A 17344-nucleotide genomic window follows, 5' to 3' on the forward strand; every position below is an offset into this window, starting at 1 on the left:
CTCCGGTCTCCACCTTCCTCTTGGATCCCACTTGTGGTTTCCTGGTGACTGCCCTTAGGGCCCTGAGGGATGGGGGGACCTGACCCTCATCCTCAGAGTGCCACTTTGTCTGCACAGCCCAGGCCTGGTGCTCTGGATCCTATTGCCCCCAGGAAGCCAAGGTGCCAAGAGGCAGTTTTCTCTGCACTCTCGCCTGGAAAATCCCATGGATGGAAGAGCCTGGTAGGCTGCAGTCCATGGGGTCGCGAAGAGTCGGACACGACTGAGCGACTTCACTTTGACTTTTCACTTTCATGCATTGGAGAAGGAAATGGCAACCTACTCCAGTATTCTTGCCTAGAGAATCCCAGGGATGGGGGAGCCTGGTGGGCTGCCGTCTATGGGGTTGCACAGAGTCAGACGTGACTGAAACGACATAGCAGCAGCAGCAAGCGTCTCAAGGCTCAGAGGTGTCTTGGCTGTTGGGTGGGGTTGGGGGAAGGTGGGACAGTGTTGGGCCTTTGCTGTAGGTGGCTGGACTGGCCTGTGATGAGCCCCACCTCCATATCAGGCTGGTAAAGCAGGAGTAACTATCAGCTGGGTGGAGCCTGGCCACAGTGGTCCTAACTTCCCAAGGCTGTGGTAGCAGCTCCAGCCTGAGCTCTGGCCCTCCCTCGTCATGGCCTAGCACACAGACTGTGGCCTTTGGCTTGTAAGCTGGGAAGGGTCCTGGGCTGGGTAGACGAGGGGCAGGTCCCAGATCTGAGAAGCTCTAAAGTGAGCGGTGTTTCCAGCAGCAGGATCCCTCGGATGGGGCCTTTGGCCGTCCCCAGGGGCTGGGATCTCAGTTCATCACAGAACAGCCTGTTGAGGGCAGGCTGGTATCCACAACCTGCTTCAGTGCTTCTGGTTCCCCAGGGAGATGAAGGCAGGTCATCTTGCCTGGGGTCACCATCCTCTAAAGAGGAGTACTGGGAGTTACCAGGGTTCAAGTCTGACTGAGAGTCTCCATTGAGGCTGCTCACTGTCACCCAGTCAGTACTGGCAGCCTTCCTCAGGTGGCCCCCATGTGCTCACACATAGTCGAGCCTGGCTTGAATTCTGACCTGCTGCACCTGGTCCCTGTTTTGAGACCTGGGACCGGCCTTCACTCTTCCCACCTGCTTCCCACAATCTCGTGTGGCCAAGCTGGACACCAGCCAGTGCAGTGGCTGGGCCGTGCCTGCTTTCCACGCCGTCTGCGACTTTGCTGCTTTCTTGGCTTGGATCACCAAATTCTTTCCCCTGGTGACCTGCGGGACCCGAGCGCTGTCACTGACTGCCCCAAGCAGGGCTGCTGGCTTTGATGGGCGACCTGCCCTGCAGTGAGGTGAAGGTGGGGGTGTCTTTATCTCTACTGTGACTGGAACACCCATAGCAGACCCGGCGTGCCTTGGGACAATTTGCACACTGTTTACCCCACTCCAGGCGCATCACGGGGGGAATGGAGGTGGTGCCAGTAGTAAAGAACCCACCTGCTAGTGCAGGGGATGTAAGAGGCGCAGGTTTGACCCCCGAGTCAGGAAGATCCTCTGGAGGAGGGCATAGCAACCCACTCTAGTATTCTTTCCTGGAGAATCTTATGGACAGAAGAGGCTGGCGGGCTATGGTCCATTGGGTCACAGAGTCGGGACACAACCAAAGCGACAACACGCACGCACAGGTTCATCAGAAGCTCCCGGGGGGCGTTTCACAGTGGCCTGGCCTGCAACCTGTCAGGGGCTTCTGCCCAGTGCCCCCTCCCCGCAGTCCTACTCACCCACTCTGGCTTATCCTGAGGTTCTTCCCTGTCCCCTGAAGGTGGCCAGAGTTAACTGCAGACCTGTTAGCTTGCCCAGGAGTTGTTTGCTCTGCATTAAATACACATGGAGTTTTCACAGGAGTCTTTTCAACTCCTCCCACCACCCCCTGGTGAGGCATGGTTCTGCTGCTTAGCAAAAAAAGAGTACCCCCACCCGACCCTACCCTCAAGCAACTTCACTCTCCTGGGTCTTAGGTCTTACCAAGGGCAGACAAATCTAAACACAACATGCTGGAGGCAATAGGGGCTTTGAAGAAAAATAGCAGGGGAGTGATAGCATGGGGGCTGGGCTGTCTGCTGCGAGGTAGGGGGAGGATTGAGACGTGTGTCCAATGTGTAGACGGGGAGGAAAGAGCCCACTCGGGAACGAGGGTGTTGGGTGCCGCTGAAAGGAGGCTGAGGGCCCTGCTTGAAGTTTGACCATGAGGTTTGGCCCACAGTGCTCCAGTGAGGCCTGCAGCTTTGGGGATCTTGACTATTCCAGCTGATCCAGAGCCTGGTGTTTTCCAAGCTGGAGTAACAAGCCAGGAAGGAACAAGCCTGCAGAGGCCGAGCTGCTAATCTATATACCCAGAAGTGGGAATGTTGGAAGTATGGTATTCCTATTTTTTCCTATTTTGAAATGTTTTGTTCGAATTAGGTTTTTGGTACTTTGAAAAAAACTTCTGGGTTAGGAACACTTTTGCATCGATGATGCAACTCTATCGCCACCTGGTGGCCACTGATGTGTTTGCGGCAGCAGGCAAAGTGCGCCCATAGGTAAGTCCTTGAAGCATTTTTCTAATTTTTCAGACCTCTTCTTCAACATCCACCTCAAGCAGTTGTCTGGCCTTTGCTTGAACACTCCCACTGATGAGGAGATGTGACTCTATTACTCAACAGCCAGTTCCATGGTGGACAGCAGTTGTGAAGAAAATGATTCTTTATCCAGAGAAAAAAATTTCTCCCTTGTAATACCAAAGCAGTAGGAAAGCTGATTGGGGAACTTCCTTGGTGGTCCAGTGGCTAAGACTTTGTGCTCCCAATGCCGGGGGCCGCGGACTCCATCTTTGGTCAAGAAACAACTCCATAGGCCACAACTAAGAGCTTGCATGCCATAGCTAAATATCCCACATGCAGCCAAGTAAATTAATTCTTTTAAAAAAGAAAGAAAAGTGATTGGTGGGGAAATCAGGTTCTCAGAACAGGTAATTGATAGGCCGTATTAGCTTGGGACTGAGATTGTCTGAGTGAGCCAGTTTGTCAGCAGACCCCAGTGTGAGTCACTTCTGTATTTTCCAGCGATAACCAAAGCTCTGACGAACAATGATGGCAGTGATTTAACTCCATGCAGATGACACCACCCTTATGGCAGAAAGTGAAGAGGAACTAAAAAGCCTCTTGATCAAAGTGAAAGAGGAGAGTGAAAAAGTTGGCTTAAAGCTCAACATTCAGGAAACTGCTGGGAGCCAGCATGGGAGATCCCACCCACGACAAGGTCATGTGGAGAGGCCTGATGGGCAAGGCGAGTCAGGCCTCAGGGGTTCCCCCTGGAATTTCCTGAGCATGTACCCCAAAACCAGAGTCGGCCTGATTTTATTGTTCTGTGCTTTCCACTCTTCTGACACGCTCTGGAAAGAGTTAACTCAGGGCTTCTGTTAACAGTCTCCTGCAAAAGGAGTGTCTCAGCTCAAACCCCTCTGATGGCTCTCTAACTTGCCCGACAGTTAGAGACTTTTACAATTTGTGGATTGTTTACAGCCCCCCAACCACAAGAGGCACAAAGCTGAAAGCACCTTAAGACACAGAGCCTTTTCTAAGAGCTAAAAATCATATTGGTGATGGGTTTTCACTGTTGACTCAATGACTACTGCCAGGCCTCCATATTCTTTATCTTTTAGACACCTGAAGGATATTAATCAATGTAATAAGGATATATAAATAGGAATGTAGTACTTTTGATATTAGCAACACTAGACTTTTGAGTTAATTACTTTTCTTTGGTATATATCACTGTACTCCTCTTGTGTCCTTGCTATGTAAGAATGTAACTTTATTCAGTGCTGAGAGTGGCACCAGACTTTGGGAAGATCAACACAAATAAGTCTTCTGGTTTGACAAACCCTTATCAGAAAAAAGGCTGTAAAATGTTAATTGGTCCTCTGGCTAGAAGATGATGTAAATCACCTAAGACTTGTGTATACAATTAGGTATGCAGAGAGAAAGCCTGGTCTCGATAAGAGTCAGGGTTGCTGACGCTGCATAACTTTATATTACCCATTGATCTCTATGTACAATCAAAAAGGTATAAAAGGCCTTTCTAGACAATAGAGGCCGGGCCAGTCCTGGGAAGACTGGTTCCCCTGTGTCTTACTCCTTTTCTGGCTGAATTCCCATGTGGGGCGTGGAGGCTAGCCATGTCTACTTACTTGCCCCGGCTTCTAAGATCCACGCGAGGGGGAGCCCAAGGTGGGGCACCCCCCGCTATTCAAGAGGACGCCGGTGGCCTAACGTAGATGGTGCAAGCTCCTTGTCTGGAACTTCATTGGCTTTCCAGGTAAACCAAGTTATTCAGCCTCTTTTATCCACTAAATTTTCCTACTATACTATTTCTTCTTAGTTTCTTCTATATTTCTAAATAAATAAGTTTTTCCTCGCCTACTCCGTCTCCCCTTCGAATTCCCTGGATCCACCGGGGCAGGACCCCAGCAGAAAACGAAGATCATGGCATCCGGTCCCATCACTTCATGGGAAATAGATGGGGAAACAGTGGAAACAGTGTCAGACTTTATTTTTTTGGGCTCCAAAATCACTGCAGATGGTGATTGCAGCCATGATATTAAAAGACTCTTACTCCTTGGAAGAAAAGTTATGACCAACTTAGATAGCATATTCAAAAGCAGAGATATTACTTTGCCGACTAAGGTCCGTCTAGTCAAGGCTATGGTTTTTCCAGTGGTCATGTATGGATGTGAGAGTTGGACTGTGAAGAAGGCTAAGCGCCAAAGAATTGATGCTTTTGAACTGTGGTGTTGGAGAAGACTCTTGAGAGTCCCTTAGACTGCAAGGAGATCCAACCAGTCCATTCTGAAGGAGATTAGCCCTGGGATTTCTTTGGAAGGAATGATGCTAACGCTGAAACTCCAGTACTTTCACCACCTGATGCGAAGAGTTGACTCATTGGAAAAGACTCTGATGCTGGGAGGGATTGGGGGCAGGAGGAGAAGGGGACGACAGAGGATGAGATGGCTAGATGGCATCACTGACTCGATGGACGTGAATCTGAGTGAACTCCTGGAGTTGGTGATGGACAGGGAGGCCTGGCATGCTGCGATTCATGGGGTTGCAAAGAGTTGGACACGACTGAGTGACTGAACTGAACTGAACTGAAGATGGATTTTATGTTTCCACCCTTGGCTGGATATGCCGGAAAGCAATTAAGTTGAATTTCTATATGAGTGGAAAATGGAACTTTTCACTGATACAGACCATGATCTCAGCTGCACAGGATGAAGGTGTTTTACTTGTATATTAACTAGGGCTGATCTAGTTAATAGGTATTTAGGTTATAGTCCATGATGAACGGGACAGTCTGACAAGGACAGGTGCAGACCCTGAGTCTCAGATCCCCTGCAGAAAGGCATGGTTGGGGGATGTCCTTCTGAGAGTAGCAGGCTTGGTACCTGCTAGCTGCTAATTAATATCTCACCCTGCCATGATGTGATGTGGCGGAGAGAGAAGCCTAGGGAAGCTAGAACTAGAAGGGTAGGGAAGGCTTCATCATTTTTAGTGTTAATTCTTAGCTTTATCCTCCTGTTGTCAGGGAGCATAGTCTATGTAACTTTAAATCTTTGAAATTTGTTGATATTTACTTTTTTTGGTCAAGCATAGGATTGATTCTGTCAGTGTTTCCTATGCACTGGGAAAAAAATGTGAGGTCTGCTAGAATGGGCAGCAGTGTTCTTTTTTTTTGGCTGCTTTTTTTTCTGTGGGCCTAGATTAGCCAACCCCCGAATGACAACGTGATACGAATGTTGTTGAGACTTGCCTGGGGGTCCAGTGGCTAAGACTCCACGCTCCTAATGCAGGGGGCCCAGGTTCAATCCCTGGTCAGCGAACTGGATGCCACATGTGCAAATAAGAGCCTGAATGCCACAACTAAAAATCCCAAGGGCTGCAACTAAAACCCGCTGCAGCCAAATAAATGAATAATTCTCTTTTAGAAAAATAATGTTGTTTGAAGCCACTGACCATTGGGATGTTTTGTTAAACAGCATTAATGCAGCAATAACTAGCTCATAGAAAGGTCTGCTGAAGAACTCCGAGGAAAATGAACAATTCATGGTGGGCTCAACAAGGTGGAAGAGGAGCTTAGGAGACTCGGAACTTTGCGGAAATGAGTGGGAGGAAGGATTCTGGAATCCAGAGCTACTGTCAGGATGCTTGGGTCTTGATTGTCACCCAGGACACCTGGCAAACCTTCCAGGGCTCTCCTGATAGCCATAGATGAAGCTCTGACTTGGCATCAGACAGACCCAGTTGTGACTCCCAGCTTGTCTCTGAGCCTTGGAGTCCTTGGCTATAAAACGGGAGAAGCCTTAACCTTCCAGAGTTGCTGAAGAAGTTGAATAGAAAACTGGCGCACACTTGGGGGCTCAGAAGACACAGGCTCTTGCAGTGTTATCACAACATGCTTGTTCACTTCTCTCTTGTGCGCAAGAAGCCGGCAAAGGAGAAGCCGGTGTCCAAGTTTCAGCTGACTGTTCTGAGTGGAAGTTACTAGAAAGTGGTCGGGTCAGGACTTGAGCCCAGTCAAGGCCAGCACTTCAGTGGCCTGTTCCATATAACCCGTCTGTTTCGTAGCCAGGGAATCAGAGAGAAACAGTAGAGAAAGCATCTGCATTACGTATAAGTTCAGTTTATCAGGACTTTTCACGGAAGTCCAACCTACAGGACAATACACAGACCCCGAGTGAATAGCTGGATGAATTTTCACAAAGTGAACACACTACCCAGGTCACACAGTACCCAGGTCACACAGTACCCAGGTCAAGAAATAGACCATGACCAGCACCCCGGAAACCCCTCCTCCTCCCACCAAAGCAACTACCATCCTGACTTCACACATCATTGATTTATCTTGCTTTTAAAAAAAAGTTTGTATAAACTGAATTTCACTTTATGTAAGATTTACCTTGTTGACCCGGTAGTTACAGTCAGTTCATTCTCAGAACGGTATCATGTTCCATCATGGATTTTTCTATACTATACCCATTTCTCCTGAAGGACAGGTGGAATATTTGGGGACTGGCATTACAAATAGTAATATTCATTGAATATTGATAGTAATTAATAAGGTTTATTAATAGTAACATTCATTGAATATTTGTTGGAAGGACTGACGCTGAAGTTGAAGCTCCAATACTTTGGCCACCTGATGGGAAGAGCCAACACACTTGAAAAGACCCTGATGCTGGGAAAGATTAAAGGCAAAAGCAGAAGAGGGCAGCAGAGGGTGAGATGGTTGGATAGCGTCACCAACTCAATGGACATGAACTTGAGCAAACTCCGGGAGACAGCGAAGGACAGGGAAGCCTGGTGTGCTGCAGACCATGGTATCACAGAGTCAGACACGACTTAGTGACTGAACAACATCATTACAAATAGTGCTGTTGAGAATGCTGTCCTCATCTTTTGGCAAACTCATGTACACATTTCCGGTTTCTACAAATTTAGGAGTGGAATTGCTGGGGATGGGTTCATTAGGCTACGCATCACTTACTAACTTTATGAACCAAGGCAAATTATTTAGCTTCTCTAAGACTCGCTTTTCATATCTGTATATTGGAAACAAAAATACTTTCCCCTCAGGATTGTGGCTGGGGCTTAATATCTGCAAGGCAACTGGCCCCAAGATAGCTCCCCCCCGACCACTTTTCTTCCTCGGCTATGCTGAGTCCTTGTTGCCTCACACAGGCTTCTCTAGTTATGGTGTGTGGACTTGGCTGCCTCACTGCATGTGAGATCTTAACTCCCTGACCAGGGATTGAACCCACATTCCCTATAGTGAAAGGTGGATTCTTAACCACTGGACCACCAGGGAAATCTCTAGCTCCCCTTTCTTTTTTCCTTCCTCTGTTATTGCCAGAACCGCCTCTGCCTGAGCATATGGCTTTTCATGCCAGGCTCCTCCTTTGCCAGGAATCCTCACCAGGAACTTTGGAAGTTCACCTGCTGCCCAGGGCTCCTGGGGGTGCCATTACCCCCAGCCCGTTCTCCTCTGTGGTCCAGTTGCTGGCACCCAGCCCAGCACTGGCTTGCTGTGCTCACTGTCGCTGCCAACATGTGTTTTAATGATGGTCCCTACTGGAGGCTGGTTTGCCGGGATGTCTCTCCTGGAGACAGGCCCAGCAGAGTAAGGGATGAGGAGAAGACGGAAGAGTTGGCTGAGATGTAACTCTGGCGTTTAGAACAGGCAGTCCTCTCTTGCCTGGTCTTTCCTCTAGATTTCCAGCTAGGATGTTTTCTTAGGTTCCTATATTTCTTTGTTCCTCCTGGAACATGAGTTGGGACGTGAGGGTCAGAGAGGATCAAGTGGGGAATCTGCCTAGAGGTGGACGCTGTCAAGACAGAGCTGACCTCTGTGTGATAGCAGCCTGGAGCCCTGTGTTGAGAAGGATTCCGAAGGTATTGTCCAGGCTCAGGAAAGAATGCCATGATCGATGGTTATGTCTGTTACATGCATGGGACGTGGTGGAGGTGGTGGTGGTTTAGTCACTAAATCGTGTCTGACTCTTTGTGAGCCCATGGACTTTAGCCCACCAGGCTCCTCTGTCCGTGGGCTTCTCCAGGCAAAAATACTGGAGTGGGTTGCCATTTCCTTCTCCAGGGGATGGGAAGTGGTGGTGGCATGTATTTCTTACAATCTCTGTTAGTATTGATCAAAATGGATATATATTTGATTTAGAAATATAAATAGGATTTTAAAATAGGTAAGTTAAATCCCTTTATATGAATATCAATATATCTGGGTTAATTTCTGCCATTTAAATTTGTTTTCTCTTTACTATCTATATCTTTTTTTTCCTTTTCTTTTCTTCATTGAATTTGTGAAGTTTCTGTAATATCCTGGTCTCTTTCTTCCTCTTGGCTGGTTTGTAACATATAAAATTTGTTTTGGGGACTACATCAACAAAGGAAATGGCAACCCACTCCAGTGTTCTTGCCTGGAGAATCCCAGGGACGGGGGAACCTGGCGGGCTGCCGTCTACGGGGTCGCACAGAGTCAGACACGACTGAAGCGACTTAGCAGCAGCAGCAGCAAACATTTTTAATATACATATTTGCTATTCAGTGTTTCTTTCCTTCTGAACAGCGCCCTTTCCTAGCTTATTTTTATCATGTTAAATACAACATTGATGATTTTTCTGAGTTGATTAAATTTGTTTATATATTCTATAAATTGACTTGCTCATCATTTTTTCCCTTACCACATGACATTTTCTCTTTGCTGCATACCTCCACCATTACCAGTACTAGACGTTAACATTAATGCAGGGCTTCCTTTGTACCAGACACTGTCCTAGTGTTAACCCTGCGTGTGTTAAGTCCTAGTCCTCCACGACATCCTATGAGCTTATCATCTCTGCTCTGCGGATGAGCAAACCATCACAGAGGCAGGCAGAAGTTGGACATGACTGAGCGCCTAACACGACCACAACAAGGCAGCTGCCCAAGGTTGATGGGTAGAGACCTTGAATTGTGAGCACAAGTCCAGAATTGTGCTCATTGTGTTGCTCTTTAAATTTTATTATTTTGAAATCATTTTAGATTTACAGAAAATTTGCATGGCTGGTACAAAGAGTTCCCCTGTACCCTCCTACCAGCTTTCCCCAATGTCAACATCTTGAAAGACCACGGTGCACTCAATAAAATGAAAATTCATGTCAGCAGAATGCTGTTAACTAAACTACAGACTTTAATTGTATTTCACCACGTTTCCACTAATATCTTTTTCTGTTTCAGAAGCCAACCCAAAATACTATATTGCATTTAATGTGTGTGTATGTACATCTCTTTATCTTATTATCTATTTTTATACAAACTTGAAATATTCATAATATATACTTAAAATAGTGCATATAAATATATTTACATATTTAAACTTTTAAATTAAAAATGTAATATATAATATGCATTTATATGTAATATATAATATAGTTTTAAATTTAAAAATTGAAGTGTAGTCAAATCCAATATTGTGTTAGTTTCTGTTGTAACAGAAAATTGATTGTTATATACATAGTATATAATTATATTACTTACATTATTATATATTTATATTATTGTATATATTATGTATATTATTATAAGATATTGAATATCACTATTATATTTATATCACTTATATATGTATATTACAAGATATCAAATATAGTTCCCTGCACTATTCAGTAGGACCTTATTGTTTACCTATTTTATATAAAGTGGTTTGTATCTGCTAATCCCAAGTCTCTAATTTATCCCTGCTACCTCAGAGAGGGCAGTTGACTTTGGCTTTCCCCTGCGGCTCAGCTGGTAAAGAATCTGCCTGCAATGTGGAAGACCTCCGTTTGATCCCTGGGTCAGGAAGACTCTCCTGGAGAAGGGAAAGGCTACCCACTTTAGTATTCTGGCCTGGAGAATTCCATGGACTGTATAGTCCATGGGGTTACAAAGAGTCAGACACGACTGAGCGACCTTCATTTCACCCACTAATATATCTATTTATAATATATTAAGTATATCATAAAATATATTTAAAGCTATTTTTATTATGGAAGTCTTCAGATTTATAGATAATACATATTTTAAAACTATTTTTATTAAAACATATAACATTTAATTTATATAAAATATATAAGATTGTATAATGTATTTATGTTAAAATATATTGTAAATATATTAAAATACATTTAAACTATTTTTATTATTTAAGATTTCAAATTTATACAAAAAATAGAGAATAATAAAATAGTAAAATAAACATTTAAATAAAAGTAGAGAGAATTAAAATTTATCCTCTACTCCTCTTCAAGAATAACTAACTCATGACCAATTTGTTTCATACGCCAAACCAATTTTTTTTTTCCTGATCTAGTTGACCTGAATTTCATAGATATATGACTTACATACCACTTTCTTATTTTACGTACTTCCTATGTGGCAATTCTCTAGTCCAAGTATTTTATTAACCATAGAGTTTCTAGGGTCAACACTGGGAACTTCTCTTTTTTTTCCAAGAATAAATCTTTACATAACACTTTGTATAAACAGTTGAAGGGGCCAGGGGTGGCAAAGTTACAAGTACTTAAAAAAAAAACGGAAACAATTTAGCACCATAGGTTAGGACACGTGGCCTGGGGACTGACTCATTTCTGTCCTTTGCTTTTGGTCCTGTTCCCCTGGCCATGCCATTTCTTTTGTTTAAACCCCAATCTCCTAATTTACAAAGTGTGGATACTTAATCTACCTCATTGAATTCTTGTGAGGATACCATTAAATAGTATATTTTAAAGCCATTTTAACATTGTGTAGTTTATGCACATTTAAAGCCTTGTACTTCCCTGGGGGTCCAGTGGTTACGAATCCGCCTCCAGTGCAGGGGCTGCACGTTCGATCCCTGGTCCCGGAAGATCCCACATGCCGCAGAGCAAATAAGCCTGTGCACAACAGCTGAAGCCCCCGTGCCCAGAGCCTGTGCTCCACGAGAAAAGCCGCTGCAATGAGAAGGCTGGGCACAGCAATGAAAAGTAGCCCCGGCTCGCCGCAGCTAGAAAAAGTCCGTGTGCAGCAAGGAAGACCCAGTGCAGCCAAAAAATAAATAAAATGAATCTGTTAGGTGGGTTAAAAACAAAGAAAAAAAGCACCCCAGTGTAGTTTGCTTTGCATGCCTTTTATTTGGTGAATTGCATCTCCTATCAGGCATTTAAGCGGCTTGTATCTTCTGCTGGCGGTTCACTCTCCCGGTCTGATGATTTCTAGGGGGGCAGTCAGGGATGGGGTGTGGTGGTCTGTCTCTGATTCTCTGGTGTCGCTTTCACAAACAAGCTTCTGGGGAATGAAAGACTTAAGGACAAACATGGGGTGGCAATTTGTGCTATCAACATTCCAGACGTCGGGGTTGGGGAGACAGGGGGACACCGGAGAGGTGTCTCTGTTGCCCTTCTGCCCTGCATTTGGAAGGTTGACCTTCAGGGGACTCAGGCTGTCCTCTTCCTCCACTGCGCTTCTGTTGACACAGGCAGCCTCGTGCTCCTCCAGCTGCTTGATGGGGACCACGTGACAGGCGTTGTATTTGCAGCTGGCCATCTTTTTGGCTTTCTTGGGGTTCTTTCTCCGGCATGATGCCAGGTGGTACTGAAATCTGCTGAGTGGGATTCGGTGGTGAGGGTTGTAAGGGCAAATTTCTAAGGCTTCTGGCTCCATGGGAACTAGTTCTTGAAGCAGGGTAGCCTGCTGCCCGGAGTCACGATGAAGTGCCCTTCATGGAAAAGGCCTTTGGTAAGAAGGATGGAGCAGTCCTCCGTGCCAGCGCTGCCCCTTGGAACTCTGGAGCTGCAGGTCTGAACAACTCAGGCTGCCTACTCTTGGGACCACGAGCGATGGGTCGGAGGAGGGACAAGGGGCTGATAGGAGCAGCTGCACAGACAACAGGCAGTCATCAAGTGGCATGTGAGACGGAAGGACCACACAAAGCAGATGCCAGAGCCCAAACCACAGTGGCCCCTCAGGGAGCTGAAGAAGGGACGTGCCAGCCAGCCCTTGCTTTTAACTCTCACTCATGTGATGCTGCCGGGAAGCTGTGGGCAGTCACAATGGGCATTGTGAGTCATCAGCCGAAGTCCTGTTGTCCTTTACTTTCAAGGCATGAGATGGGCTTGGGGAAAGCTGCCATTCACAACTACTGGTGACATGTCATCATTTACCTGTCTTTCTGTTTTGTTTTGTTTTTCAGTTGAAGTATATGTTAGTTTCTGGCTACAGCCAAGTGATCCAGCTCTACACACACATATATTCTTTTTCATATTCTTTATCATTATGGTTTATTACAAGGTGATGAATATGGTTCCCTGTGCTGTAAAGTGGAACCTTGTTGTTTATTTTACGTAGAATAGTTTGTTTCTGCTAATCCCAGACTCCTAATTTATCACTTACCTGTCTTTAAACTTCCATGTTTAATAGCATTTGTGATATATTTGGGTTTAAATCTACCATCTTCTTTTATGCTTGGTTCATTTTCTTCTATCTTCCTTTAAATAGACTTTTAAAAGCTCCATTTCTCTCACTAGTCTGTAAGTTACACATTGTAGAACTAATCCTTTCGCGGTTACTCTGCAAGTGAAAACAATCAAAGCTAATTTATCAAGGCTTAAAGTTAATAAGTATTAGCTTCTTTCTGGATAATACAGAGCTTTTCCTTCATTTATTTCCCTCGTGATTTATTATGTTTTGTTCCCTGTTTGTGTGTGTGTGTGTGTGTGTGTGTGTGTGTGTGTGGCAATACCACATGGCATGTGGGATCTTCCTTCCCTGACCAGAGACCAAAGCTGTGCCCCCTGCAGTGAAAGCACAAAGTCTTTAACCTCTGCACCACCAGGGAAGTCCCTGTTCCCTGTATTTTAAGCCTAATTTTAAAGGTATTGCTATTATCAAAGTTTGATTACACTTGTGTTCACATTTATGTCTCTCTCCTTTTGCACCTCGACTCACTATGTGGGATCGCTTTGTTTCTGCTGGAAGTTTTCTCTTTTTAGAATTTCCTCTTGACGCACTCTTCTGATTTCATTTGTCTGAAACCATCTTTATTTCACCCTTATTCTTTTTTACTTTTTTATTTTGACTCTGCTGGGTCTTTACTGCTGCAGGGGCTTTCTTCTAGTTGCAGAGAGCCGGGACCACGCTCTAGTTGCAGCGTGTGAGCATCTCACTGTGGTGGCTTCTCCTGTTGGAAGCACAGGCTCTAGCGTGCTCAGGCTTCAGTAGCTGCAGCTCCCGGGCTCCAGAGCACAGGCTCAGTAGTTGTGGTGCTTGGACTTAGTTGCTCCCCAGCATGTGGGATCTTCCCAGACCAGGGATTGAACCTGTGTCTCCTGCATTGGCAGGCAGGTTCTTGACCACTAAACTATCATGGAAGCTCGCACTCTCATTTTGAAACCCATCTGTGTCTTTTCATAGGTCTGTTTCAAAGAACTTCTATCTTTGATTTTCCTACAGTTTCACTAGGTTGTCGACCTGTGGATTTCTTTATACTTATTCTCTCCTTATATTTATTGGCCACGCTTCTGGGTTAGTGTCTTTCATTCTGTTTGGAAGATGCTCAGTCATTGTCTCTTCAAATAGCTCTTCTACTTTATGCTTTTACTTCCACTGAAATGACATTTTAATTCTACTGATATTTCATGTCTAAAGTGAGTTTCACGGCCACACCTAACTTCAGGGATCAAGGAAGTCTGGGCTTGTCACATGCATAGGAGGGGGAGAATAGGGACTTCGACAAGAGTCCTGACAATGTCCCCATTCTGTCTTTTCTGTCACCAGTAATTTTTCCCCCTTTTCTCTACACATGCAGAGTATGCTGCCTCCTCCCCAAGGGAGAAAACCCCCCAGACTGGGAGAAGATGCTCAGTCATTGCCCACTGGGACCTTCCCGGGTTCCACGCAGGACCTTACTCTGCATGGGTGGGAATTCTAGTGCCTCCAGCTAAGCTGTCCCCTGTGAGGAATGAGAGGCTCGCAGAGTTATGTTCACTGTACCCCTGCCACCCACCGGAACGTCCTCTACACAAGGACAGCTCCTGGTATATTTTGCTGAGAAAGGGTCCTTGGAAAACTGTAACTTCTATACCATTTATGCGACAGAGAGTCCATTTTCTCTAAGCCCGAAACCCAGTGTTGAAGGAGCTATCGGGCCCATGGGGAGTTAAAGGTGATTCAGCATATGCTCTGATGTGTCCCCAAAGCCAGCATGGTGTTTGTTGATGATGCTCACAATGTTTTTTTTTTTTTTTTTTTTTTAAATTCCCATTCCCATAGCCTCTTTCATGCCCAAACCAGAGGTGGCTGAGGCTCGAGTGATTCAAACATCTATAAGTCTGTGAATGGAATTGATAATGAAAGTATTTCTTCTGTCACTGAAATCCACATAATAGGGAACAGGGCATTAGCCTTTGTAGGTTTCTTTGTGGCCAAGAACGCATTAATGGGGCGGGCTAATGTTTAGTCCATTACGGAGAGAGGGAAGACCAAGCTCATTAATGCTTCTAATGGACCTCTTGAATGGTCCTCCAGCTTTCAGCCTTCTCCCAGCATCTACTTCATGTCCGGCATCGGACAGGTCGCTCACCATAGCAACCGGATAGGAGCGAGGGATGCAGATCCAACTGTCTGGGCGGCACTTCTCCGGCCTGTACATGTCAGAGACCAATAATGCAAGCGAGGTCAGATCTGCCTTGCAATCCCTCCCTCCCCACTCTGATCGTCTTGAGAGATGCTGCTGACAGCTGGAGATGCAGGCGCGGAGAAGGGGTCACAGAATGTGCAGAAACAGTGTTTCCTGATAAAGAAAAACTATGTGTCCTGGGCAGCCCAGTCAGCAGTCATCATTATGAGGTGGGATGGAGGATCAGAGTCACCATAAATCCGAATCCTTCAGCCTTGGAGGGACTTCAGGTCAGCTTCTCTCTCAGGGCCAACACCCCCTCCCAGGCATCCCTGAAGGACGATCACATAGTGACAGGGAGCGCCCTGTGACCTGCCCTGCCCAAACATTCCCTAGTTAGCTTTATCCTGCATGCGTGCTCACTCACTCAGTCGTGTCTCAGCCTTTGCAACCAATGCACTGTAGCGACATACAGCCCATGGGGTTGCAAAGAGTTGGACACGACTGAGTACATGTATACCCAGTAGCCTACTAAATGTGCAATAGTCACATGATTATGTCTAAAGCAACAGTCTACATACTTTAAAATTACTTTAGGGCTACAACATTTCTAACCATTGTCTCAGCCTTCAGTGAACTATAATCTCGTTACAACAGTAACATCAAAGATCACTGATTACACAGATCACCAAAGGACATTTAATAATAAAAATTCAAAACACTGCCAGAATTGCCAAGACATGACACAGGGACATGAGGTGAGCAAATGCTGTTGGAAAAATGACTCCAATAGACTTGCTGCAGGGTTGCCAAAAGCTTTCAATTGATGAAAAACACAATAAGGGCTTCCCTGGTGGTCCAGTGGTTAGGAATCCCAGTGGTTAAGCCTGCCAATGTAGGGAACACGAGTCTGATCCCATCTAGGAAGATTCCACGTGCCTCAGGGCAACTAAGCCCGTGTGCAACAACTCCTGAGCCTGCTACAAGAGAAGCCACCACAATGAGAAGTCTGCACGCTGTATCTAGAGAAAGGCCTTGCACACCCGGAAGACCCAGCACAGCCAAAAAACAAACAAAACAACACAATAAAGCAAAGTGCCGTAAAAATGAAGTATGCCTGTACCAGGACACTTCAGCAAGGTCCACAGTGACTCTGCCTGAGGGCTTCCTGGGTCCACGCTGGTGGCACTGGAATCCCCAGAGCTACTCATAGGATCCATGCTTCAAGGAATGTCAGCTTGGAAAAAACAAGCTCTGTGTCATAAATTAGTACAAACGGAAAAGATATTTCATTTGAGCCTCTGTGAGGAACAGAGAGAAACATGCCATTCTAGGCCACAGAGACAACCTCTGAGGTGCTGACAAGCTGCCCTTTTCTGGCCACATTATCTGACCACAAAACAGAAATTAAAAACAAAGGGACAAACAGAAAAAAATTAAACCGCTTGGAAATTGATTCCTAAATAACTCAAAGAATGGAACAAAACTGCAATTATAGGCCATTCAGAACACAACAATTGGAACGCCACATAGCAAAACTCACAGAATGTAACAAAAGACTCCCATGGTGCAAATGTTTGGGTTATTAAATGGGGAAGACTGAAAGTTAATGAAGCGTCCAACTCAAGAAGCTAGAAAATATGCCACAAGATAAACCTAGGGAGAGAATTAAAAGTAAGGGTAAAAATTAATGACACAGAAAACATAAAAATCAGTACAACTGATAAATCTAAGACTCAGCTACTTATAAACTGGTATAAGACCCCTAGACTTATAAGAGCTCCCTAAAGGGAGGGGGTAGGAAGCATGTGAGAGAGAGGACATGAAAGGAGAAAGAAAAAGAAAGAAAGAAAGAAGGGAGAGAGAAAGGGAGGAAATTAAGAAAGAAAGGAAATAGGGAGAGAAGAAGGAAGGAAACAAAGAAAGAATAAAGGGAGGAATGAAAGACAGGAAGAAGGGAAAAAAGAAAATGAAAGGAAATGTAGCCAAAGATGCAGAGAAGAGTTTTCACATTAGAAGAGAACACTAAATACATATTACTAAATGCTAAATACATAATACTAGTTAATTTGGAACGTTCAATGGAGAATGCATGTCAACTAAGGCTGCCATAATAAAATGTCATA

General features: G+C 45.2%; 1 protein-coding gene across 1 annotated transcript; it reads right to left on the reverse strand.

Moving 5' to 3' along the window:
- Nucleotides 1-11794: 11794 nt before the first annotated feature.
- GTSF1L (gametocyte specific factor 1 like) lies at nucleotides 11795-12265 on the reverse strand. The gene is made up of 2 exons (XM_069546311.1): nucleotides 11981-12265; nucleotides 11795-11905 (listed from the first exon to the last, which is right to left on the reverse strand). Exons 1-2 carry the CDS (start codon nucleotides 12263-12265, stop codon nucleotides 11795-11797), a joined length of 396 nt encoding a protein of 131 aa, XP_069402412.1.
- Between the last annotated feature and the right edge of the window lie 5079 nt (nucleotides 12266-17344).

This window comes from Ovis canadensis, chromosome 13 (assembly GCF_042477335.2).
Source record: "Ovis canadensis isolate MfBH-ARS-UI-01 breed Bighorn chromosome 13, ARS-UI_OviCan_v2, whole genome shotgun sequence".
Lineage (NCBI taxonomy): Eukaryota > Metazoa > Chordata > Mammalia > Artiodactyla > Bovidae > Ovis > Ovis canadensis.